At 33.9% G+C, this 24583-nt stretch overlaps 3 protein-coding genes across 3 annotated transcripts; all 3 read left to right on the top strand.

The window, feature by feature from the left end:
* Window positions 1-23: 23 nt before the first annotated feature.
* Window positions 24-4472, top strand: LOC128397863 (DDB1- and CUL4-associated factor 10-like). Its single transcript, XM_053358628.1, has 4 exons — window positions 24-178; window positions 1118-1604; window positions 2178-2801; window positions 2897-4472. Exons 2-4 carry the CDS (start codon window positions 1118-1120, stop codon window positions 3658-3660), a joined length of 1875 nt encoding a protein of 624 aa, XP_053214603.1. The 5' UTR covers window positions 24-178; the 3' UTR covers window positions 3661-4472.
* Window positions 4473-4625: 153 nt separating this feature from the next.
* Window positions 4626-10165, top strand: LOC128397859 (uncharacterized). Its single transcript, XM_053358623.1, has 3 exons — window positions 4626-6455; window positions 6521-9039; window positions 9115-10165. Exons 2-3 carry the CDS (start codon window positions 7556-7558, stop codon window positions 9869-9871), a joined length of 2241 nt encoding a protein of 746 aa, XP_053214598.1. The 5' UTR covers window positions 4626-6455; window positions 6521-7555; the 3' UTR covers window positions 9872-10165.
* Window positions 10166-10332: 167 nt separating this feature from the next.
* LOC128397733 (uncharacterized) lies at window positions 10333-12665 on the top strand. Its single transcript, XM_053358480.1, has 2 exons — window positions 10333-11813; window positions 11880-12665. Exons 1-2 carry the CDS (start codon window positions 10630-10632, stop codon window positions 12568-12570), a joined length of 1875 nt encoding a protein of 624 aa, XP_053214455.1. The 5' UTR covers window positions 10333-10629; the 3' UTR covers window positions 12571-12665.
* Window positions 12666-24583: the final 11918 nt, after the last annotated feature.

Raw genomic sequence — 24583 nt, 5'->3', positions numbered from 1 at the left:
TCTTGTTAATTAGTCACTCATTTCCGTTAATTCTCTTTCGTTATCATCATGTGATGACTGAGATTTTCTTTTATCAACTTGAATTTAATCTTTTCTATTCGCTGAAAAGTGAAGGTGAAAAGAAAATGGCTCAACGTGAAATCTAATGTTTATTTCCACTTTACTCTAACCAGTGAATGTGAGTGAATCTTTGTTTATATTTTTCATTTGCTTTCTCTCCCTTTTCATCATTTTCATCATTCTCATCATCACCTATCATTATCATCATCTTGCTCTTCATCATCTCTTGGAGTTTGTTTTTTTCTCTCTCATCTTCTCTTTCCTTTTTTTCCCTGTGATTGTGTCTGATTGTCTTTTTGGTTTTTTCTTTTTCTTCACTAGCTTCTCTTCCATAATCATAATCATCATCATCATCTTCATCTTCCCTAACCAACTCACTTGTAAGAGAAGAAGAGAAGATGATAAAATGACTTATAATTAGTTTACCCTTTTTGTTTGGTTGTTATCATCATTTTATTATAAATATTGTTCCACCTTCATTCCAATTTTTTTTTCTACAATTTGTTTCTTTTTTTTCTTCTCTTTCGCTTATTACTTTTTCTCTTCGTCATCTTCTTCTTCTCCTCTCTCATCATCAACTCATCTCCTTCTTCTTCTTTCCATATAACAACCAGAATAATAACAATGTATCAACTCTTCTTGTAGTCTCTCTGTTGTTTCATTTGCTTGTTCCATTTCTATGTTAACCTATTGTCCATCATCACAATTATCATCCTTCTCATCATCATCATCATCGTCGTCATCAACAGTAACAAAAACATCAATAACATCTTCATTTACACCATTTAGCTTTGTTTCTCTTTCCTTTTCCATTAAGCTTTTTGGTTTCTTCTTCTAATCCTTAATTTATTGTAGTTTTTTTTGTCTGTTCCCCTCTTGTTAACAATTAATTGTTCTATTCATTTCTATTCAACCAATTCCGATTACTTTCACCTAAACAACAAATTCTAATTCTGTTTTCTTTTTCTACCTTACCAACTCCAACAACAACAACAACAACAACATAATAATAATAATAATAATATCAACATATTCAAAATCGCTCTCTCACCAATAGATGGAAAAAGAATCAATGAAAAGGTCTCATGGTAATAAGTTCTGGTGCTTATGGCAAGCTTCAAATGAGATAAATTATCCAAACAATCAACTTGGCTGGAATGATACTCTTTATCGACGACTTTATTCAACAATTAAACGATCTCGATCAGAATCAAAATCAATCGATTCTGGAAGAAGATCTAAACGAGGTCTTTTCTCTAATAACTCATCGCCCTTTTCATCATTCTCATCAACAAACTCTAGCTCATCTTTATCAACCTCATCCTCTTTCTCTGATACCACAGAAACATTATCTTCATCTTCATCATCCACCTCATCACATTCCCATGGTGGAATATTCAACCTAAGTTTCACTCCCGATGGATCTTTATTATTAGCAGCGACCGAGGGAAAAGCGATACTTGCTTACGATCCATATACACACCAATTGGTTAAAACAGTTCCCGATGCCCATGATGCTGCTCTCAATTACATCAAATTTTTAGGTATCTTAATCTCAATCATTTTCTAATCACTGTCATGGCCGATGACATTGAATCTAATTTCCTTCCTTGTCTCTCTTTAACCTTCCATCTTCTTTTTCTCTTCCATTACTCTCTTTATCTTTCTATGTCTCTCCTTGTGTTTCTTTCCTGCTTTTTCTTCATCCTTCATTTTTTTCCTCTCTCCTTCTCCTTCTCTCTCTCTCTCTCTCTCTCTCTCTCTCTCACTCTATCTTTTATCAGCATTTTCACTATTTCTTCAACCTACCTTTCTCTTTCTCTCTCTCACTTTTTTTTCTTCTTCTCCTCTCCTGGTTCACCTTCTCCTTCCTCCTAACTTGACCTTGGTTCCAATAAGCTTCCTTAATAGTGAAAACCACAATTAAACATTTCAACTCAAACAATTTTCACATTATATCAACATGAAGTAAATTACTTCACTTCTCGAATTATTTTGTTTTTCCTGCTCACCTTCACTCATTTTTTGTTTCTCTCTCTCTCCACTTTTCCACTTTCAATATTCAATCCATTCTAATTCATAATTGCTTTTTACTTATTACTCTTTTTTTACTTTAGATGATCGACTTTTCGCAACTTGTTCAGATGATTGTACTATTGCCTTATGGGATCTCAGGAATCTGTCATCTAAATTACGGACATTGAGGGGACACTCGTATTGGGTTAAGAATGTTGAATATGATACACGAACTCGAACCTTACTTAGCTCTGGATATGATGGTTGTATCTACATGTGGGATATCAACAAATATGATGCAACATCATTTGATCATCCAAACGGGAATCCAATCCATTTTACAAAGCCTCTATTTCTTTCCTGCCTAATGAGAATGAGATTAACCCATGATAGCTCAAAAATGATAATCTGCACCTCAGAGGGATACATTATGATTATTCATGATTTAAGATTAGAAAAATTGGAAAAAGATTTAGCTGGTTTCCAATCTGATCTCTATCGGCTCATGCAAAAGCGACATTCATGTGGATTTGACTTTGGCTCCTGGTTTAATCCACTTTTTACTACTCGACGTAACAGAATTGAGTTGATTTCAGATTTTCCGCCCAAGAATGAATCGCATTCTATTTTTTCACTTGATGTCCACCCACATAACTGGTCAATCATATCTCGTAATATAAGTAGGGATGAAAACTCTGAATGGACTTGTGTCCATGACATTCAAGGTAATATTTCATTTTCTAATATTATTCTTTCCTTTCATCAATACATTTGCTTTAAAAATATTAATTAACTTGTTTTTCTTTCGTATATTGATTAGGTGATAAATGGCCTTATCAAACTGTTCCTATCGATGTACCTAAACAAGGTATATTTGTTAGCCATCCAAGTACTCGAGTCACAATCATGTCCACCAATTTATCTTCAGACGTGACAGAATCCGGATCCAGTGGTACAAGAAACATTGCTCAAGCATTAAATAGTCGCCTCTCCAATCAGTCATCAACATTATCGTCAACCCAAGACTCAAGTTCTGTATCAACAGCAGCGTCTTCCTCTTCAACAGCACCAATAACTCTCACAACAACAACAACAACAACAACTTCTACATCATCATCTTCTTCCAACTCGGTACCCGATCTTCACGTTAGTCCTGTGGTGATAATCAGTGCAAGAACATTAAACCGTCGAGCTCATGCAACCATATTAGCACCAAATGCTAGTTACCGACAAATTGAACCCGGTACTCAAGATCCACCCAGAATCTATCGTAATCTTGATAGATTAACACATTACTGTGAAGAACTGAATGTTGGACCAGGTTTCATAAAGGAATTGTGCTTCTCACCCGATGGACGAATAATCTGTTCCCCATACGAATGTGGAATCCGTTTTCTCTCATTTAATTCCAATTGTAGTGAAATGTCATCGGCGACCAGTGATATACCTCAGCCATTACACGAGCTTAAGACTATCTCACATCACTCAAATCTCGTGGTGACAACAAAATTTTCACCAAACAACTTTATGTTAGCCTCTGGATGCCTCGAGGGCAAGGTCAACTTTTATCAACCTGCTTTGTAACAATTGAATTTGTTAAATCAACGGGAGGTGAAATTTTGATACAAATTCAACAAATGGACATATTATAATTCAATTAATTTCTTTACTAATTGAATTGGTAAATACCCGATCTCTATATTGTAATTAATTAATGAACGACAACTAAATTTGTCAAAAGGAAATTATGATTATAATTGCAATTTAAATTCTCCAACAACTCTATGGTAAATGGAATTAACATTCAATCGCAATTTCAACACGACAATTTATTCCCTGTTTGTTTAAAACAATCACATTTCGATGGCAAAAGCTAATTGCAATTAAAACCTTTTCTCCAAGATTAACAAAGTCAACATAACAAATAACGATGACAAAAATATAAGACGATTAATTAATTTAATACACATAACCAATCAGGCATTAAACTCAGTCAACTCTTTGTATCTAAAATGTTTAATCAAGCTAATTAATTAGCTCTAATTAACATGATAAATGTATAAATATTATATTATATATACAAAGATTATCATAACAGTTGATTGTCTAACTGTTTTCACAATCAAATTGTTTTCAAATTTAATGTCACCTTGATGAAACAAAAACAAAAAGTTCAACAATCTCCTTTCATTGATTCAGTCAATTTGAAGACAAATTAATACAATCAACTGAATTACAATCAAAGGTGTCAAGAAAATTGTAATTTAAATGTATCATAATTTTCTTACATTAATCTAATCCTGTCAATGTTTAACATACGAAAAAAAAAACTATTGTAATATTAATATTTAACAAAACAAAAGCACGTAAGTGAATTAAAATGTTTCCAATGATAATTAATTATGATTTTCTTTTAATTTAAAGTGTTTAAATTAACAGATTGTTACTCAAATCGGATACAAAACAAAATAGAAGATCAAATTAACGATCATGTGTTGGCAGAGAAAGTAATTCAATCAAAGATCGAACAGTCCAATAATCCAGATGAACCATTGATTATTTAAGAATTTCAATTTAACCGAGAAATTGATCAATCGAATAGGTTAATTAACTTTTTCGAGTTCTAAAAATCTGAATCGAGATATTTTCTGCAAAGTCTGTCCACAGAGTCAACGAATCACCAAGAGTAAAGGCTAATTTAATTACAACTTAAATATTACCATTTAATTGTCATTAAGACGTTATGAACATTGGGATTCGAGGACGAATATAAATGTCGATAATTATCCAATAAATATATAATCCTAATTATGTTTTCACAATTAGAACAAGCAAAAGTTTAGATATCCAGTTGATTCAATGAATAGTTAATTGTATTTTTGTCTCTCGATCAAAATGTTTCATTTAATTTCATTGCCAAATTTTTCTTTAATTTTCATACTTCTTTCATCGATAATTAGTGTTAATTGTCATCTTATAATCCACGAATCAAATGTTTGGGTTCCAATTTTTAACAACAGTTTACGAGCTCCTTTTTTCTTTTTCATTGATAATAGATTTATATCATCTAGTCATTCGAGTCAAGTTCTCAACACGGACCCTTACGCAGTTGGTCAAAGAATTAGCGTGAATGGTTTCTCTCCAGCTTATTTTTATTCTCATAGATTGAATCATTATCTTTTGCACGTGAAGAACGGCAATGACTTGTACGTGGAATATATCTTCAGGCCTTCTATTTTTGAACTAAGTGGTGAAGTCACGAGGCACCCGATTAATAATTCGCATCGTTTGACTTCCATTTCTCACGATATTTCTTACGATATTTCATTGACTGCAATTGCATTTAGACTTGGAGTCAATGTGCCGAATTCTCCGTTATTTTATTTTGTGACATTTTCTGAGCCTATTACATACATTTATGTTACTTTTTTTCCCCTCGAACCCACCGTTGACTCGTTTCATGTTATTCATACTTTCAAGTTTCGTGGATATATTTACTCGTTCGGCTTAATAACATTTTTAAACCAAAGGCCGGTTTACTTTATCTCTCGGATATCACGTATTCGGATTGAGAATGGAGTTTCTTATTATAAATACGAACAACTGAGTTCGATCTATTTTTCTGAACATTATAATCGAGTTGATAAAGTTCGATTTGCAAATTCTTTTTCGCTCATGAGAGACGAAAATTCTTACTCTTTTCTTGCTCTCTCTTTGTATGTTGCCCATGAAACTGAAGCTCGCATCTTTTTGATTCCATTTAATCGGATAATCGATACCTTTCAAAGGCGACTTTACGATTGTTATCCTACGCGAACTTTTTGGACTGCTCTTATTTTCGATAGAAATTATCCTGATTGTTTTAACGTGAGCCTAAGACCCCAACTAGAAATATCTATGCTAAGATATGATTTTACAGGATTTTATCTTGAAAATATTCTAACGCAATACTGGACTCAAATAATTGATTTCGTTCCGTTGGCTCTCGATGCGACTCCTGGCTATGTTTTTCTCGTTCTTTCCACGGACATTCGCTTTACCAGATATCGATATTCAATCCACTTTGTCGATGAAAGTTATCATGTCGTGACCCAGTCCTACGAGAGGATCTTCAATCTACGGGCACGAATAAATCTTCAGTTATCACAAATTTATTACTACGCTTTCAGTCATCCACGAGTTATAATTACACTTAATCAGTATACATACACCGAATCAATTATTCTATGCCCATTTCTGCATGATTCGTGTATCGATTGTTTTACAACTAGAATTTATCATCAAAATAGTGATTCATTTCGATATTGTCATTGGAATCCAGGAAGATCCTTTTCATCGGGTCAATGTTCAACCGTTGATCAAAATTCCCCCAATTCAAGGTAATAACAAAAATAATCTCTGTTTTACCTGTTTACTCAATTCTGATTTATATTCATTTCAACAGAGTAATTAGACCCACGGGTCACACAGAAAATCCATGTTTCCATGTCACTAATGTTTTGATAAACAACGATCCCGATGCACAGAACTTTCGTATGGACCTCTATCTCCTTGGTTTCCATTCAACGTATGCATACATTTTCCCCTTGACCTTTACGCTTGTCGACAATACAATATATTCCGTTGTTGGAAATTGTTCTGTTATCAAGTATAACCAGTCAATGATTTCCCTGAACTGCAGTCAAGTACATTCTGGTCAATATCGATTATCCATCGTCATGATACGACGACGAGGTCCTTATAATATAAGAAATGATGATAACTTGATCACTTATAGTGAACCTTTCACGATCAGCTCGTCAAAACCGAACCCGTCTGATGATCAGTTGATAATTTTACAAGTTTCCGCCTTTATTGTTTCTATGATTACGCTCGTTGTATTTATTATTGTGGCCAAAAAAGCGTGGAACACTTTGAAAAAGACACCTTTAACTTTCAGATCTAAATCATCACTCATACCAACAACTTATTCCCTTGAATTGAACACCAGCAAAAACGATTCTTTTGATCAAGTTCCCATCAAGTATTTCACTCCCAAGCTAAAAACAAGAATAAGAGATGAGTCTCTCAAAACAAAACCTAAACGATCAAAGATTCGTTGTTGATGATTATACTAAAGGGTTTGTAGTTTAAAAAGTTCCATATGAAGATTGGATAAAAGAAATTTAATCTTACCTTAAATGATGATAATGGTCAATGTGGAGATAAAGATGATGTGATTCCGATGAAGGTGAAATTAAAGGTCGAAGGCGAAGTGATCACCTTTTCTCTCCAAACATTAACTAATTCTCTTGGTAAAGTTTTCAATCGTATTGCTTAACATTGATGATGTTAATTAATATAGAGGACGAATATAAATGCCGATAATTATCCAATAAATATATAATCCTAATTATGTTTTCACAATTAGAACAAGCAAAAGTTTAGATATCCAGTTGATTCAATGAATAGTTAATTGTATTTTTGTCTCTCGATCAAAATGTTTCATTTAATTTCATTGACAAGTTTTACATTAATTTTCATATCTCTCTCATCGATAATTAGTGTTAATTGTCATCTTATAATCCACGAATCAAATGTTTGGGTTCCAATTTTTAACAACAATTTACGATTTCCCTTTTTCTTTTACATTGATAATGGATTTATAACATCTAATTTCTCGAGTAATGATCTCAACACGAACTTATTATCCGTTGGTACTCCAAGTAGCGTGAATAATTTTACTTCAGCTTATTTTTATAATTCTGATGGTGTATTTATGTTGCACCGGAAGCACGGTGATCAGTATTTCGCAAATTATGTCTACGTTTATCCTCATTTTAATTTTGCCCAATTTTCATCCCATGGTATTTATTTTACTCATCCTTGGATTCCCTTAACTCGTAACTCTCACCTTGGGATGAGTTTTATTTTTGAACTCGATTTAACGCTTTCTCCCACAAGTCATGACACTTTAACGTTATTTTATTTTGCGATATTTGAAAATTATCCTTTTAGGTACACAAATGGTACTTTTTTTTCAATCGAACCTGCCGTTGGCCACGTTCGAATTATTCAAAGTTTCAAATTTCGTGAATATATTTACTCTTTCGGCCTTCTAACATTTTCCTACCAAGTCAATGTTCAAGTTTACTTCATTTCTCGGATATCAAACATTCGGGTTGCAGGAGAAGTTCCTCATTATGTATACAAAGAACTGCATTCGACTTCATTTCGTCAACTTTATGGTTCAGTTGATAAAGTTCGATTTGTATATTCGTCGTCTCCCATGGTCAATGAATCGTTCTCTTCCTTGATTGTCGTCTCTTATACTCTCTTTAATAGTACAAGTCGAGTTGCAGTGTTTCCATTGGCACCGATAAACAACAACTTTGAACAGATTGATTGTCATTCTACGGCAACTTTTTGGAATGCTGATATTCTCAACGAATCTAGTCCAAAGTGTTATAATGTCCAACAAAGAGTCGAAACAGAAATATTTATGATACGTGAAGATTTTGACGGTTTTATTCTTGAAAATATTCTAACGGAAACCTGGAGTCAAATGATGGATTTCGTTCCATTGGCACTCGATGCGACTCCTGGTTATGTTTTCCTCGTTCTTTCCTCTGACACAAGTTTGATCAGATTTCGATATTCAGTTCACTTTCTTAGAGAAAATCGGACTCTTATAAAACATCCATTCGAAAGGATATTCAATCTACAATTTATCCTGGATCTAAGTATATCACAAATTTATTACTACGCTTTTACTCATCCACGAGTTTTAATTACATTTAATCAGTATACTTACACCGAATCAATTGTTCTATGTCCATTTCTGCATAATTCATGTATGGATTGTTTTACAACTAAAATTTACGATCAAAATAGTAGGTTTTTGCGTTATTGTCAATGGAGACGAGGAAACTCACTAACATCGGGTGAATGTTCAATGGGTAGTCGAGAGATCCCTGATTCGAGGTAATAATAAAATTAGTTAATTCTATTATCTGTTATTCAAATAATAATAATTTTGCTTTATCTTTATTTCAACAGAGTAATTGGACCCATGGGTTACACAGTAAATCCATGTTATCATATCTCTAATGTTTCGATAAACAACGATCCCGATGCACAGAACTTTCGTATAGACTTCGATCTCCTTGGTTTCAATCCAGCATATTTATCTATTTTCCCCTTGCACTTTACTTTAGTAGACAATACAACATATTCTAATATTGAAAATTGTTTTATTACAAGTTATGATCAGCAAAGGATTTCCCTGGACTGCAGTCAAGTTCATTCTGGTCAATATCGGTTATCTATCTTTATGCTTGCACGAAGAGTTCCACATTATTTAGCAAGAAATGACAGCTTGGTCACTTATAGTGAACCTTTCGCCATCATTTCAACACCTATTACTTCAACCCCTTCGACTCCTTCGACTCCTGAATCTTCATCTTCTTACAACCTGTTGATATTACAAGTTTGTGCTTTTATTATTTGCGTGATTTTGCTCGCTGTATTTTACATTGTAACCAAAAAAGCAAAGGAAACAATGAACAGTACAAAGAATCTTTCATCCAAAAGTTCATTGTCGGCGAAAAGAATTCGATATAAATCATCACTAACTTCCAAATCTAAATCAGCATTCATACCAATGGTGTATTCTCGTGAATCGCTCTTTAGAGAAAGCAATCCAATTGAGCCAAAAGTTACCACGAGCGACCATTCCATATCCAAGACCATCTCAACATTTAAACAGAAAAAAAGAATAAGAAATTCGTCTCTTGATACAAAATCTAAACGATAAAAGATTCGCGGTTGATTATAAAAACAATAGAAGAGACAATAAACAATTAACCAAAAAGTACAACAATTTACTCAAATTTAGAAATTAAATTATACAATTTACATGAACAAGAAGAAATCTTGACCCTTTCGATGATGAATTTAGCAGATAAATAGATCAATAGATTCTTTTTCGAGCTCTAAATGCCAAATGTATCGTTTTCGAAAAAAAAACTGATCCCTCAACCATCAAAACGCTAAAACTAAAGAATGATTTAATTTAGACTTTGAATTTAATATTGAAATCGAGAAATTATGAACATTGGGATTCGAGGACGAATATAAATGTCAATAATTATCCAATGAATATATAATCCTAATTATGTTTTCACAATTAGAACAAGCAAAAGTTTAGATATCCAGTTGATTCAATGAATAGTTAATTGTTGGTATTTTCGTCTCTCGATCAAAATGTTTCATTTACTTTCATTGACAAGTTTTACCTTAATTTGTATATTTCTCTCATCGATAGTTAGTGTTAATTGTCATCTTACAATCCACGAATCAAATGTTTGGATTCCAGTTTTTAACAACAATTTACGAGCTCCTTATTTCTTTTTCATTGATAATAGATTTATAACATCTAATTATTCGAGTCAAGTTCTCAACACGGACCCTAACGCAGTTGGTCAAAGAATCAGCGTGAATGATTTTACTCCAGCTTATTTTTATTCTCATAGATTGAATCATTATCTGTTGCACCTGAAGAACGCCAATGAAATGTACGTGCAATATATTAATACCTTCAGGCCTTCTTTTTTTGAACTAAGAGGTGAAGTCATGAGGCACATGATTCCTGGTTCGCATCGTTGGGCTCCCATTTCTGACAATATTTCATTGACTGCAGTTGCATTTAGACTTGGAGTCAATTTGCCGAGTGTTCCAACAAGATTTGTCGAGTTATTTTATTTTGTGACATTTTCTGAGCCTATTACATATGTTTATGGTACTTTTTCTCCACTCGAACCCACCGTTCACTCGTTTCATGTTATTCATAGTTTCAGGTTTCGAGAATATATTTACTCGTTCGGCTCAATAACATTTACAAATCGAATGTCGGTTTACTTTATCTCTCGGGTATCACGTATTCGGGTCGAGAATGGAGTTTCTTATTATAAATACGAAGAACTGCATTCGATTTATTTTTCTGGCCGTTATGATCGAGTTGATAAAGTTCGATTTGCAAATTCTTTTTCGCTCATGAGAAACGAAAATTCTTATTCTTTTCTTGCTATCTCTTTGCATGCTGTCGATGAAGCTGAAACTCGCATCTTTCTGATTCCATTTAATCGGATAATCGATACCTTTCAAAGGCCAATTTACGATTGTTATACTACGCGAAATTTTTGGACGGCTCTTGTTTTCAATGCATCTTATCCTGATTGTTTCAACGTGAGTCTAAGACCCGAAATTGAAATATCTATGCTACGTTATGATTTTGTAGGACTTTATCTTGAAAATATTATTACGCGATACTGGACTCGAATTTTGGATTTCATTCCATTGGCTCTCGATGCGACTCCTGGTTATGTTTTCCTCGTTCTTTCCGCTGGCAATCGTTCAACAAGATATCGATATTCAATCCACTTTGTCGATGAAAATTATTCTGTCTCGACCCATACCTATGAAAGGACGTTCAATCTACGATCACGAATAAATCTTCAGTTATCACAAATTTATTACTACGGTTTTACTCATCCACGAGTTATAATTACACTTAATCGGTATACTTACACCGAATCAATTATTCTATGTCCATTTCTAAATGATTCGTGTATCGATTGTTTTACAACCAGAATTTATCATCAAAATAGTGATTCATTTCGATATTGTCAATGGACTCCAGGAAGATCCTTTTTATCGGGTCAATGTTCAACCGTTGATCAAAATTCCCCCAATTCAAGGTAATAACAAAAATATTCTCTGCTTTTACCTGTTTATTCAATTCTAATTTATATTCATTTCAACAGAGTAATTAGACCCACGGGTCACACAGAAAATCCATGTTTCCATGTCACTAATGTTTTGATAAACAACGATCCCGATGCACAGAACTTTCGTATGGACCTCGATCTCCTTGGTTTCCATTCAACGTATGCATACATTTTCCCCTTGACCTTTACGCTTGTCGACAATACAACATATTCCGTTGTTGAAAATTGTTCTGTTATCAAGTATAACCAGTCAATGATTTCCCTGAACTGCAGTCAAGTACATTCTGGTCATTATCGATTATCTATCGTCATGATACGACGACGAGGTCCTTATAATATAAGAAATGATGATAACTTGATCACTTATAGTGAATCTTTCACGATCAGCTCGTCAAAACCGAACCCGTCTGATGATCAGTTGATAATTTTACAAGTTTCCGCCTTTATTGTTTCTATGATTACGCTCGTTGTATTTATTATTGTGGCCAAAAAAGCGTGGAACACTTTGGACAAGACAAGAAATCTTTCAGCCAAAAGTTGGCTCTCGGCCAAATATAAATCATTGTTAACTTCCAGATCTAAATCATCACCCGATACAACAACTTATTCCCTTGAATTGAACACCAGCAAAAACGATTCTTTTGATCAAGTTCCCGTCAAGTATTTCAAACCCAAGATAAAAACAAGAATAAGAGATGAGTCTATCAAAACAAAACCTAAACGATAAAAGATCCGTTGTTGATGATTATACTAAAACCCGGAAGAAACAATAAACAATTAATACAATTAACCAAAAAAAGCACGAGGTCTTACTCACATTAAGAAATTTATTTTATAAACTACATGAATAATTAGTAAATATAAGAAACAGAAAACTTAAACTTGTCTTCATCTTGACGGACAATTACCTTTTTCCTCTGTCACATCAGTTGGTTGATGATTTAATCAACTAATTGCATAGGTGATTATCCATAAAACATTGAAGATTTTGAGTTTAGCAGAGAAATTGATATATCGAATAGACTAATTAGCAGCTTTTTCGAGTTCTAAACGGAGATTGGATCGTTTTCTTTAAAGACTGTCCCCAGAACCAACGAAGTATCAAAAATAAAGACTAATATTTAAATAAGACTTATAAACATCTAATTGATATCAAGAGGTTATGAACATTGGGATTAGAGGACGAATATAAATGTTGATAATTATCCAATAAATATATAATCCTAATTGTGTTTCCACAATTAGAACAAACAAAAGTTTAGATATCCAATTAATGCAATGATCAGTTAAATTTTTGTATTTTCGTCTCTCGATCAAAATGTTTCATTTGGTTTCATTGACAAGTTTTTCTTTAATTTGTATAATATTTGCAACGTCGATGATTAGTATTAATTGTTACCTTAAAATTCACGAATCAAGTGTCTGGATTCCAATATTTCAGAACAATATTACAGAACCGTATTTCTTTTTTCTAAATAATAAATTTTACAGAACAGTTTTTTCATCGGTTATGTTGAATAAAAACTTTTCGTACATTCAAAATGAACAGTTTAGGTTTCCTTTTTCTCCAAGTTATTCTTACTACTTAAACGAAACTTCTAGCCGTTTATATTCAAGTAACTCTGATCAGTTCGGTATTTTTAACCTTTTGCATTCCAGAGCCTATTTAATAAGGCTTGATATCGATCCACCTTCATATTGGTTGAGAGGTTCAGTTCGTTGGATTCCCGCCGATCATCAAACGCCCAAGGCGATTACATTCAATCGGATAACCCGATTTATCGCTACGACTAATTACACGGATGGAATTGATCTATTCTTCAGGATGGTGCCAGAAAATGGTTTTCATACTCGTTTTATAACTGTTAGTTCTGGTGATCAGATTGAACCATTTTTGCTTTCTTTTGAAACTCTTTTTAGCTTCATGTTCGGTGGAAAAGTTTACCGGATCGGTCGGGAATCCAATGCGATTGGACGCTATAGAATCGTTTATTATATTTCGCAGATTGAGACTTATCCGAATGTTACAACCAATGATGAAGAAAACACCCAATTCAATTTTGAGTATAAAGAATTGTATTCTATCAACTTTGATGAAACTTATGGAACGATTGTTGAGGCCAAATTTGTTTCGTCTGATTTGATCGATAAAATTGGTACTCTATCATTTTCCAAATTTCTTGCAATATTAAGCAATCACGAGGGAGAATATAAGTTGATTCTGTTCCCATTCCAGACCATTTTAAATTACTACAGTGATCTTGCGGTGAACTTTTGTCAGCGAACTGCTAATTTATGGCCTGGATCCCGTTTCGACCTAATCAAACCAGAATGTTTTCGTGCCAACCGAGGTAATCTCACATTACTCATGAGCGAATGGAGAATTGAAAGTTACATTTTGGGAGACATTGTTAATGAAAATTGGACTCGTATCGTTGATTTCGTTCCATTGGCACTCGATTCGACTCCCGGTTATATTTTTCTCGTTCTTTCCTCTGACAGAAATTTTACCAGATATCGATATTCAATTCATTTTATTCGTGATTATGAGACAGTTTTGACTCATCCTTATGAAAGGATATTCGAATACTCTTTTCGTCCAAATAGTTTAACCAAAATTTACTATTTCGATCACTCAAACCCAAGAGTACTAATTGCCCTTAATCATTATCATTACACTGAACCGATTGTCTTGTGTCCATTTCTAACTGACTCGTGTCTTGATTGTTTGACGACCAAAATTTATGACCAAAATGACCAGTTTGTCCAATTCTGTTCTTGGACACCAGGAGATTCAAGCCAATCGGGAATATGTTCAATTGAAGGTTCAAATATAACCTTTCCAAGGTGATTGTTTTTACATTTCGATTTACAATTTCGAGACCTAAGAATCGTAGTTCTAATCAAAATCAAACTTTTCCTTTCTATTCACTAGTTTACCAGGATTCCCAACTTTCCCGAGAATCCTTGTCTCAATGTGTCACAAATTTCTTCGCTCAATTTATCACCTGATAAAAATGTTCTCTATATCGATTTCACTTTGCATGGTTATGATGAAAATCTTTCGAATTCAATTACTCTATCAATCGAAATAGTTAGCAATTCGACCATTTTATATGCTGTTCCTTGTTACATTATCCAGGTTTCTCGTTCATTAGTATCAATCAATTGTACCGATATTTTCAGTGGTGAGTTTCGATTGCTCATCTCGATTAGACGGAATGTTGCAGCCGAAACGATAGCCTCTGAGTTTAGGACATTCAGTCCAGTATTTAGAATTGATTTAGAACCAATTACAGCCCTGACCAATCAGCTGATCTTTTTCCAAGTGGCCGCAACATTAATCGCAGTTGTGGCTTTCATCGGATTTTGTGTGGTCTCGAAAAAAGCCAAAGATTCGCTTGTAGATAATAAGTCACTTTTTTCAGACAGTTTAAAAAACCGAAAGTCCGATAAAATGGATAAGGTCAAAGAGCTGATTCGTTCGTCATCTCAGAAAAATGTCAATCTCAAGGTTGGCTTGTCAATGTACAAAAATACATCGCAAACAAAGTCGATGACAAAGTTGATGAAAAAGTTGATGATAAAAAGTTCCAAATCAAAATCAAAAATCATAAAGCAAAAGTAACGCAAATAAAAGTGATCTATTAATATAACAATTAAGCATAAAGATTTTTGAAAGATCAAAAAAAGACAATTATTTTCGAAGAAAACTTTTGAAAGAAAACAATAACATAATCTTAATTTTTTAGAAATAATTAACAATCAAATTTGATTGTTAACAATTAAATTAACTAATTAATTTTCCTATCATCTAAATGTTACAATTGCTTATTATCCTTTCACGTTTCAATTAACACAAATCATTATTGGTATCAAGTTAAATTTGATTTGATTGTTGACATTTCGTGATTGAGAAAATGCTTAAATTGGGTGACAATATGTATCTTTTTCTTAGTTGTTTCATATTAACACTGAACTTATTTGATAAGTCGACAATTAGTGTTGATTGTTTTATCGGTTTACACGATTCAAGTGTTTGGATTCCACTTTTCTATTCCTTCCTCGAACAGCCTTATTTCATGTACCATCCGGACTCAGGATTTTATGAGACTAATTATTCATCTCGAGAATTGAACAATGACACAGATAGAATTGGATTGGACGAATTTAATTATCGTTTTCGAAAGGCATACACGCGATATGAGACTCCTGACTCAGTTCGTTTGTATTACGAATATTCAACTGAATCGATTGCTTTCAATATGTTCAATTCATTTTCTCAGATAGAACCAAATTCGCAAAATGATTGGCCAATTCTGCTAAATAGAACCCGTTTAGTAACTATGGGCATTAGCGCTCTCTATGAGGCTTCTATTAGTTTATATCGACAAGTGATTTTCTCTCATCGTGGTGACCATCGGCAGGGGTTCAAGTTCATTGAAGAATATCCTCAGATCATGAGTAATCAATTCGTTCATGTTGATCGGATCCACTCTTCAGTTATAACTCTGAAAACTATTCATGGCTTTAGAGACTCCGATAAAACTTATTGGTTTTGTTCACAGGAATTAACCAACGAAACGATTGTTTATACATTCGCACAGCTTTATGTTAATTTCGATGTTCGAATTTCTGATCAAACACCTCGATATATTTACAAAGAACTTTATTCCATCGAGTTTCATGAAACTTATGGTGATGTTGGAAAAGTTCAGTTTGCTGATTCTCAACTTATCATGCAAAGTGATACGACATTTGGACAGTTACTTTGCATAAGTTATCGAGGTAGAGATGAAAAAGATTCGATTGTTGTCTATTCTTTTGATGACCTTAAAACTTATTTCGATGAAATCTCGGCGGAATTTTGTCGATTCTCTAGGCTTTTATGGCCAGAATTTCGTTTTCGTAGTCGAATATTACCATGTATCATTTCAAATCGAACCTCGATTTCAATAATGATGCGAGATTGGAATCGTAACGGAATTGTATTAGAGAATATTCTTTATGGTGATTGGAATCGAATAATTGATTTTGTCCCATTCGCACTCGATTTGACTCCAGGATTTGTTTTCCTTGTTCTTTCGTCAAATATAGATTATACTCAATTCCGATATTCGATTCATTATCTCGATGAGTTTAAACCAACTTCAGTTCATCCCTACGAACGAATATTCAACATCGCGTCTCCATATAATGATCTATCTAAGATCTACTTCTCATTCCATGACATTCCCAAAGTACTCATCACAATAAACGAAGCTCACTACTCCGAACCGGTTGTTTTATGTCCATTTCTGAACAATTCTTGTCTCGATTGTTTAACCACTAAAGTCTATGATAAAAATGAGAAATTCGTCAAGTATTGTTCTTGGTCTTTGGGATCGAACATCGGTTCAGGAGTTTGTTCAATTGAGCAGAGACCCGATAGTTTTACTAATTTCGAAAGGTAATTGAAAGAAATTAACTCTTCATTTTCATAATCGAATTACTAATCTCATGATTCTAATCAAATTTTCTAGTCCTTTGATTGTCAGTTTAGGTCCATCGTTTCGTGATGACCCATGTTTGCAATTCTTGGTGATTGTCATAACTTATTTCCCTTCAAGTCTTCAGTTAATCGCTAATTTTAGTATCTCAGGTTATCATAGTGATCTTTATGATGAATCGCAATTACAAATTAGTCTGTTCAATAATACAGACCTTTATCCTTGTTTGGTACAATCAATCATCTCCAATTCATTCACAATTGTCTGTGATAACATAAAATATGGAGCCTATCGATTGGTAGTGCTTTCCATTGAAGATTTGGCTCTTGTTAGTCCAATCATTGTTTCGGCAAATGCTACGATTGATGTTTCAGCTATATTACTATCAACGTCGAGCGAGAGATCAGACTATTTGTTACCATTAATTGTGACAAGCATCGTGATTATCGTTATCCTTGTAGCTTGTATTATCTTTTCTAAAAGATCTCAAGAAAAGGTATCAACCTGGAATTCAAAACAAAAGGAGGTGGTTAATGGCCAAGAGATTTTGGCTGGTTCGGTTGAATCGAAAGAGAAATTAACACCGAAAGCAAAGTCTCTTGAAGTTATTTCTAAAAATTCTAAACCCGAAGTAACCGGAAACAAGAAAATCTCTTCCGCATCATCTTTGTCCCAAAAAATCAAATCAAAATCAAATTCTGATTTAAAATCTCAACTAAATATCAAAAGTAAAACAATCTTTTGATTTTTTCTAAAATATATTCAGTAATTAAAGATAAATACTTAATTGTCCCATAGATGGAGATTATGAAATTTTGAACTTCACAGAACAATATTTATCGATCATGCGAATGGAAACATTTCGAACTTCAAAACGAACAGTTCATGTTTTCTTTTCTCTATTTATTTCTGAGATTTTTCACTTTCACTGTTTAGATTTCAACAAGCGAATTAAAGAAAAGAGTTAAAACGCCGAGCTTTCTTTCGTTGAATTCCGTGTTTACAGGCCAGAGATTCACGTGTGAATAATAATAAGTCACTTTTTCGGAAAGTTTGAGAAATGTCCGATAGAATGGACATTAATTATGTCTTTCGATTGAAAGTTTTTGAAACAATTTTTAAAGAAATTTTGAATTCAAGCTTATTATTAGTCTACATTCTGAATATCGAAAATTGATCCGATAAAAGTTCAAATAAATTCATTTAGCCTTAAATAAAACTATCTAATTGTCATTAAGAAATTATGAACATTTTGATTAGAGGATGAGTATAAATCTCGATAATTATCCAATGAATATAATCCTTGTGTTATCCTTATTGTGCTTCCACAATTGCTTCAAAACACAATTGAGACATCCAAATGAAACAATGAAAAGTTGAATATTTATATTTCCGTCTCTGGAACAAAATGTTTCATTTATTTTCATTGACAAGTTTTTCTTTAATTTGTATATTTCTCTCATCGATAGTTGGTGTTAATTGTCATCTCCTGATCCACGAATCAAATGTTTGGATTCCAATTTTCTTATTAAATTTAGAACAGCCTTATTTCTTTTTCGCTGATGACAAATTTTACACGACTAATTATTCGAATCAAACTCTCAACACGGAACCGAACGTAGTTGGCTTACGCGATAGTTCTACATTTTTTTATCCAGCTTATTCTCGGAGACCCAACCACTACCTGTTGAGCTGGAACAGACTCGATTCAAATTTCGCGCATTATAACTTGACTCAAAATGGTTTTGTACTTGTCGATCACATTCGTGGTGTTCGGATCATTCGCATGCCGCGTTTGCTTTCCTTCAATGACTCAATGTATGAAATTGGAGTGAACTCAGGATACAATATAAATAACACCTCTGTACTCATATTCACTCTTGTGCGATTCCATGTCAATTACACTAGTACTTATTTGGAAAATTATCATTCTCCCGTAGAATCCACAGTTGACTCGTTTGAAACTTTTCAGAGTTTCAAGTTTAGAGGAAATATTTACTCGTTCGGCCAACTAACAATTGATCTCTTAAGGCCAGTTTACTTTATCTCTCAGATATCAGATATTAATGTTAACGAAATGCCTGATGTTCTGAGGTATAACTATAAGGGACTGTATTCGATATCATTTAATGAACGTTATGGTTCTGTTGACAAAGTTCGATTTGTTGATTCTTTTTCTAACACTAGCGATGGATCTTCATTCTCTTTTCTTGTAGTATCTTATTCTCACACCCAAAGAGATCATATTGCAGTGTTTCCATTCAATTCGATAATCGATGACTTTGAAAGGTCAACTAACGATTGTGAAAATACGACAACTTTTTGGAAGGCTGATATTTTCAACGAATCTGGTCCAGAGTGTTATGTAACTCCGCAAAACTTCAGCAGACAATTTTCTATGTTACGAAGAGATTTTGAAGGTCATTATCTTACAGGTAATGACATTCTAACAGAAAACTGGACTCGAATAATTGATTTCATTCCATTGGCTCTCGATGCGACTCCTGGTTATGTTTTCCTTGTTCTTTCCTCTGACAGTAATTATACCAGATATCGATATTCAATCCACTTTGTCGATGGAAATTACTCTGTCTTTACCCACCCATACGAAAGGACGTTTGCTCATCGTAATATCATTAATGTATTTCGAGCAATATCACAAATTTATTACTACGGTTTTACTCATCCACGAGCCATAATTACACTCGATCACTATTCATACTATGAACCAATCATTTTGTGTCCATTTTTGAATAATTCGTGTATTGACTGTTTTACAACCAGAATTTATGATGAAACTGGTAATTTTCTTCGATATTGTCAATGGAGACGAGGAAATTCACTAGCATTGGGTGAATGTTCAATCGGTGTTTCAAATTCTTCTGATTCAAGGTAATAATAATTGAATTAGTCTCTTCTCTTACTAAAAACATCAAATAACTCTAAATTAATTCTAATCTATCATTGAAGGGTTTAGAAAGTGGTTCCTCAAATTTTGATTTGATTTTCTTAATCATTAATTTCTAATTTGATTCAATAATCGTTTGGCTAAATTAAGCCTATTAATCATATTTTTGTCTTTATAAAGTTTTGTATCTTTTGTATCCGTTAAGTTAGAAAAAGCTTAAACTATTATTAATTTGATTGAGACTCAAGTCTACCTATTATAACCTTTGATGTATCATCTTCAAGATGATGAAGATTTTCCCCTTTTTCCCCTTATCAATGTTTCTTTATATATTAATCATTTATCTTAAGAGAGATTAGATTACGTTAAGTTGGAGATTAACGATAGTCCCAAAAACTGTTAAGATCTTTTCTTGTGTTTTAGCTTCAAGCTAATTTATCTTAATTTTCGATTGTGTTTAATTAATATTTATGTTTAATTTGAAAGTTTTTAATAAAAGAATCAAGTTTCAAAACTTGTGGTAAATCTAATAATCTACAAATCTGAAATCACTTTGAACACGAGATTGACGAGAAGGGCAATCAAACCTTCAGAGTTTATCTTCGTGCTAATAAAACGAAGAGATTGTTAAATCTAATCCCTTCATATGGTGACCCGGACGTGATTTCTTATTTGTGGTACCTTAGATTAAAACTTTCATAGTTTGTGTGATGACCTTGGATTCTAATTCAATTAGAGGTAACCCAAGATCTGTTAGAAATCTTTCGAGAAGTGCTAATTCTGTGAGTGATATTCAACTTGGTGAATCAGTTATGGCTGATAGAAAAATTAAAGACCTTTCAGAGGACGAAGCTGTAGAGTTATTGGTGGGTTGGAGCGTGCCAATGCCTATTAGAAGTTTAGTAACACGTCGATTATTGGAAGTCGTGAAGACTAATTTTCTGTTACAAAACTTTGAGTTCTCTGAGAGAGAGGTAAAGGATTTACTTCATGAAGAAGTGAGACGATTTGAATCACCAGAATGGTTGCGAAAATTAAGATTAGCTTTATTTAGCGAAAGTGAGATCCAACAAATAATAAAGATCGTTGGTCGATCTGTTGAGTCCTTTGTGGCTGTTACTCCTGAAGAGCTTCAAAGCTTACCACTGGGTATTGGAACAAGAAATCTGTTGGTGAAGATCATTGATGAGCTGAAAGGTGATGAAACTAGTGAGGTGTTTGGTTCGGAACGTATCGTAAGACCTGCTGTTGAGAGGCAACCCGTTGAACCTGTTGTTCCTGAGGTTAGGAATAGAAATTCTAGTTTCGTACCTGCTTATGTCCCTGATCCAAAGATTAAGGAGTTCGAGAAGGGTGAAGACCCATACGAGTGGGTGAAGCGGGCCGAGAGACGCCTAGCTCTGGAGCGTGTTGATGATGACACTAGGCTTCGTTGCCTGAAAAAAGGATTTTCCCATGGTTTATTGCATATTGCTGATTCGATTGGAGTAGAGGTAACTGAATATCAAGAGTATCTCAAGAAGTTGTTTGAGAAGTTGATGGGACCTGCTACTAAATCTGCTGCTCTTCATGAGCTGATGAATTTGAAATATGATTTCAAATGTCCGCCTGCTGAGTTTATCGAGAATCTTAAAGATTTGATTTACAAGAGTCAGGGGAAAGTTTCGGATGAAACTTTGATTGTTATCCTATTGGAAAGGATACCTGCTTATGTGAAACGTGATGTGTTTCACCAACGTGCTAACAAATCAATGAATGATTTCTTAGACTTGTTGAACTTGTATTACTTTGAAAGTAAAAATCGTGAATTGGAAAAGTCTCAAAACTTTAGAAATAGAGGTGGAGACCGAAAGGATAGTGGTTATCCTAGTGCAAGAAGAGATGGAAATGAGAGACGATCTCATGGAAGATCAGATTGGAAACCGAACTCTCAAATAAAGTGTTGGGAATGTTTTGGTCAAGGCCATTATTCCCGTGACTGTCCGAATAAAGGGAAAGGTAAACCTCCCTCAAAGGAAGAAAAGAAACCAAGTGAAAATAAAGATGCTGAAAAAAGCACAAAGACTGTACGATTGTTATACAGGGCAATTCAGCTAACTTGTTGGTTTTCTTTTCACTATTACTCCAAAACTACTTGGCCGATAGGGTCCACATTTCGTTTACGGAAGTTTGACCGATACTCAATTGTCATATTTCAAGGTCAAGGTCATAAAGGTTATTCATGAAAGAACGTACTTGAAGGTCATTTGAAGAACTTTTTGAAAACTAGAAATTTTTTTAAGTCTGGTTATGAAGTCAAAAAATAAAAATATCACAAAGCAACGTTGGTATTGCGCTAAAACAAAATCAGTTACTTTAGATAACTTTTTACAGAAAGTAAATTGAATCAGACCCTGTAAGTAAAGGAAGGATAAAACATCACATGTAGGCTGAAAAAAATTTCTAGTTTTAAAAAAGTTCTTCAAATGACCTTCAAGTACGTTCTTTCATGAATAACCTTTATGACCTTGACCTTGAAATATGACAATTGAGTATCGGTCAAACTTCCGTAAACGAAATGTGGACCCTATCGGCCAAGTAGTTTTGGAGTAATAGTGAAAAGAAAACCAACAAGTTAGCTGAATTGCCCTGTATTCACTGAATGAGGTTTCGAAACCTTCGATCACTTATCTCAATTCAAAGAAAATGGAAGATATGCCGTTAGTCCCGATAAGGCTTCGAAACCTTAACAAACAAATTGTGATCGATGGATCTGTGCTCTTAGACACAGGAGCTGCAGTTTGTGTGATGGATTACGCTCTTGCTGAAAAAATGGGAGCTGATGTAATCAGTACTGATCTAATTCTACAAGGAATTGTGTCTGAATCGTACCTCAAAGCTTGTGGGTATACTTATTTAGTGATCAAACATCCGAGAATTTCTGATGCTCGAGCTTGTAGAGTTTTACTCGTAAAAGATTTTGCTCCAGTTTTATTGCTGAGTAATATCTTCATGCATTTGTTTTATATGAGACTCGAGTCTGATGGAGATAATTATGAAGTTCTCGTACGTTATGAACCTAATGGATTGTTGTTTGGTGCTGAATTTGATATACGATGTTGCAGAAAAGATGAGACTCAGGTTATTGTTAATCATCCAGAAGATGCTGTTACAACTCCTGATTACGACATCGTCGAGAGACCAAAGGAAGTTGAACGTATTTGCAAAGTTTGCATTGTTCCAAAAGAAGATGAACTTCTCACCGAAAAAGAATTGAATGTTCCCCTCGTTGCCAGTTTCAAAACTGAACCTCGTGATTATGATTTTCAAAAGGAAATTGATAAAGTAATTAATCCTGATTTGAATCAAGAAAAGAAAGATGAGATCAAGGAACTTCTTTCAAGATATGAGGATGTTTTCGCTAAGCATCGTCATGATCTTGGATGTGTACCATATGAAGTGTGTAAAGTGAAGATCGATATTGGTGATCATGCTGTTCCTTCACAGAAACCTTATCCGTGTTCTCCAGAGAAGAGAAAAATCTTCTTAGATTTGATTGGTGCACTAATTGAGGCTGGAATTGTTCAAGAATCGGAAGCTGATGGAGGTAGCCCTGCACTATTAGTTGAAAAAGAAGGTAAAAATGGTAAAAGTTATCGACTTGTATGTGACTTTCGTAGCCTTAATCATATAACTCGAGTTCCTGATTACCCGATGCCCAGAATTGACGACTGCCTCGAAGCAGTCAGAGGATCAGAATATTTCAATATGTTCGATCTGTGTCAGGGGTACCATCAAATCGAAATTCCTCCTGAAGAGAGACATAAAACTGTCTTTTGTACACCTGATGGAAAATACGAGTACCTGCGATTACCTATGGGTTTGAAAGGAGCACCTTTCATCTTTCAGAGATTAGTTAATAAGGTGCTTGAAGGACTACAATACCGTCAATGTCTTGGGTACTTTGACGATGTACCAGTTTTGGGAAAAACTTGGGAAGAACTCATGGTAAATACTGAATTGGTTCTGAAACGATTAAGAAATTACAACCTCAAGGTTAGAATGGAAAAATGCCGATTTGGGTACACAGAATTGTTACTATTAGGTCACATAGTAAGTGGAACTGGAATAAGACCAGATCCTGATAAGGTTCAAGCCTTGAAAAATTTACCGTATCCCAAAAGTTTAAAAGAACTTCAGAGTCAATTGGGATGTTTTAATTACTTTTCGCGCTATATCCTCAATTACTCGCAATTGGCTTGTCCCCTTTACCATTTGATTAACAAGGAGAGAAGATTTAAATTAACTCCTGAGGATAAGAAAAACTTGGATATTCTTCGTGAATCATTAATTGCTACAACTGA

Source organism: Panonychus citri, unplaced genomic scaffold (genome assembly GCF_014898815.1).
Source record: "Panonychus citri isolate SS breed McGregor unplaced genomic scaffold, ASM1489881v1 Contig00040, whole genome shotgun sequence".
Taxonomy (NCBI): Eukaryota; Metazoa; Arthropoda; class Arachnida; order Trombidiformes; family Tetranychidae; genus Panonychus; species Panonychus citri.
The sequence above is the reverse complement of the archived record's forward strand: the minus strand, read 5'-3'. Positions and strand labels throughout refer to the sequence as shown.